Source organism: Hakea prostrata, chromosome 11, assembly GCF_041222555.1.
Source record: "Hakea prostrata isolate BN-2017 chromosome 11, UWA_Hpros_2, whole genome shotgun sequence".
NCBI classification, from domain to species: domain Eukaryota; kingdom Viridiplantae; phylum Streptophyta; class Magnoliopsida; order Proteales; family Proteaceae; genus Hakea; species Hakea prostrata.
In genome coordinates, this window is record NC_142610.1 from 7,415,724 (window position 1) to 7,418,141 (window position 2,418).

The window sequence follows — 2,418 nt, forward strand, 5'->3', positions numbered from 1 at the left end:
AACAAGTCAAATTACTCCTAAGCAAAGGGATATACAAGGATGAGGGAATTTCCCTAACAGAAGCATCTAGATGATTGGAAAAAGATTTCAAAGAGAAATTGCTAATCATTAAAAACCCAAAAGATGGAAGGAGTATAAGGGGAAGAAGAGCATGAAAACCTACAATTTTCATTCAACACTAAAAGAAATTCAAGGAAGATTCATAAGTAGCTGCATTTCTTTACAAATACAATGATAGCCCAGATAGCAAAAGTAGACAGAAAATACTAAGTTAGTGAAGCAAAGATGATTCAAAGTGTCTTTACAAAGTCTTTGGAAACTTTGATCACAACCCTTCCAGCTTCATTTACTTGTCCATTGTTGTAATGATATCGGCATACAGGCATATAGATATCAGACCCACCAATCAGTTCTGCCTTTGTCTCTTTTGTCTTCCTTAAAGTAAAGAATGCACGTTTGCCACACATCTCACATCGAGCAGTTAATTTGGTTACAGAATCAGCCAAAGGTACAACATCAAGAACTGAACCAAAGCTTCTCCTGCATATCAAGAGCAAATTATATATAGGCATATAACAACCATCAAAAGCTACTGATCAAATTAAACATCAATTAGTACCTCAAGTAATCACCATCAAGACCTGCAACAATTATTGTCTTCCCATCCTTATCTGCTGCCTTACAACAGAAATCATAAAGGTCTTCGAAAAATTGAGCTTCATCAATACCTATCACATCCAGCTGCAACCGTATGCATTCAATTAAAAATAAAAACAATGGAAACAAAATCCCATCAAAGAGACAACAGAGTAGAGCTAAAATATACATCTTCATAAGCTTTGGCTCCAATTTTTTCTGAAAATGAAGATAAATCAGACAAGGCAAAGCATGGCAGCTTCACCCCATCATGGGTTACAGCAGAGTCCAATCCATATCTTGTATCCTTGTTCGATTTTATCACTGCTGCAGTTCTGCAAATATAAAACAGGGGGAAAAACAGTTAGACAACCAAAAAAAGCTGAAAATAAATATGAAACGACAAAAAAAAAAAATCGCAGATTATATTAAGACCCATCAAAAAAACAGAAGCAAACCTTCCAGTACTGGTTGCAGTCTGAATCCGGCGGAGGAGAGAGGTTGTTTTCCCTGCAAACATTGGGCCGATGATGACATGGATCTCCCCAGACGATAATCGAGAAGAACCCACGGAATTCATGGTGAAGTCTTGAAATCGAAGACCCAAAAACGGAGAAAAGCGACAAGGCTCAAGCACTTTCAGGTTAGAGATTTTGGGATCTGTAGAAGAATGATTTGAGAGGGCTCTTATAAAATAGTGGGAGCGGAGGCTTTCTTGAGGTGTTTTGAATTTTCAAATCTGCAGTTATTAATAACTTTTTAGTGCGTTGTCTTTTCAATTTGTAATCTACTATTTCTTTTTCAAAAATTGGAGGGAAGTCTGCTCAATAAAAATAAAAATTGGAGGGAAGGAAATAAGGGTTTGAATTTTTAAGGAATCTCATTTTTATTTCATGGGTTTTGGAGGGAAATCGTCAAATCAAAATATAGGCATCATGTTTTTAGGAATCAAGATTGGATCAAGATACTGATCCCGGTTGAAATTACTCAAAATTATTGTGTATTGAGAAAGATAACCAAAAATTCAGATTTTACAAGATGGGTTATCTCATATCAAGGCATGTCAATTCATGTCAGTCAAAAACAGGAAAACCATGGTGGATCTAAGCAGATTAGTTGATGGATAAATATCTGTTGAATTGATCTATGTTAAGAAAAAATAACAAAAACACATAGATAAGACAAGTTCATCTGGAGGTCACATTCACAATGGAGCGGATTTAGTGTTTTACTATCATACTATTATTATAAAAGTATGAACTCAAGGGACATGGCTACATTTCATTTTCCTCTTATTAAATACCAACTAGCATTCACTAGTGGAAGACTTGGATTTGGCTGTGCAAGAGGTGGCTTTGGTGCAGGTTTGCCAGTTCAATCATGCCTTGAGGAGCATATGTGTTAGCTACATGTCTTAATTTTTGGTTATGTATGCCTTAAGTTGTATCTTATGGTAGTTCTTACTTCATGTCTCTAATTTTGGGCTAGGTTTCGTTGGCAAGTTGTATCTTGTGGTAGTTCTTACTTCTTGGTCTCTATTAGCAACTAGCAAGGTTGGTCTCTCCTTAATTCTGATCCAATTTTGAAAAAAATATCTTACATTCTTCTATCATTCTTCCACCTTAATGAAACTATTTTCAATCACCTTTTCGTCGTTCCTCTCCTTACCTTAGTTTGGGACTTTATAAAATGGATGAATTAGGGGGGGCGGGGGGTGGGGCCTTACTGTTGGCTCGAGACAAGATTATCTCCCATTCTTCTATCATTTAGATTCCACCTTAG

General features: G+C 36.3%; 1 protein-coding gene across 1 annotated transcript; it reads right to left on the reverse strand.

Moving 5' to 3' along the window:
- Positions 1 to 1,359, reverse strand: LOC148999853 (thymidine kinase-like). The gene is made up of 4 exons (XM_089140216.1): positions 1,095 to 1,359; positions 827 to 971; positions 620 to 741; positions 1 to 540 (listed from the first exon to the last, which is right to left on the reverse strand). The coding sequence occupies exons 1-4, from the start codon at positions 1,214 to 1,216 to the stop codon at positions 291 to 293; spliced, it is 639 nt and encodes a 212-aa protein (XP_088996342.1). The 5' UTR covers positions 1,217 to 1,359; the 3' UTR covers positions 1 to 290.
- Positions 1,360 to 2,418: the final 1,059 nt, after the last annotated feature.

Coding starts and splice junctions, on each gene's coding strand:
- LOC148999853 (XM_089140216.1), bottom strand. CDS start 1,216: ATGAATTCCGTGGGTTCTTCTCGATTATCGTCTGGGGAGATCCATGTC. Junction 972..1,094: donor ACTGCAACCAGTACTGGAAG/GTTTGCTTCTGT, acceptor TTATATTTGCAG/AACTGCAGCAGTGATAAAAT. Junction 541..619: donor CTTGATGGTGATTACTTGAG/GTACTAATTGAT, acceptor CTTGATATGCAG/GAGAAGCTTTGGTTCAGTTC.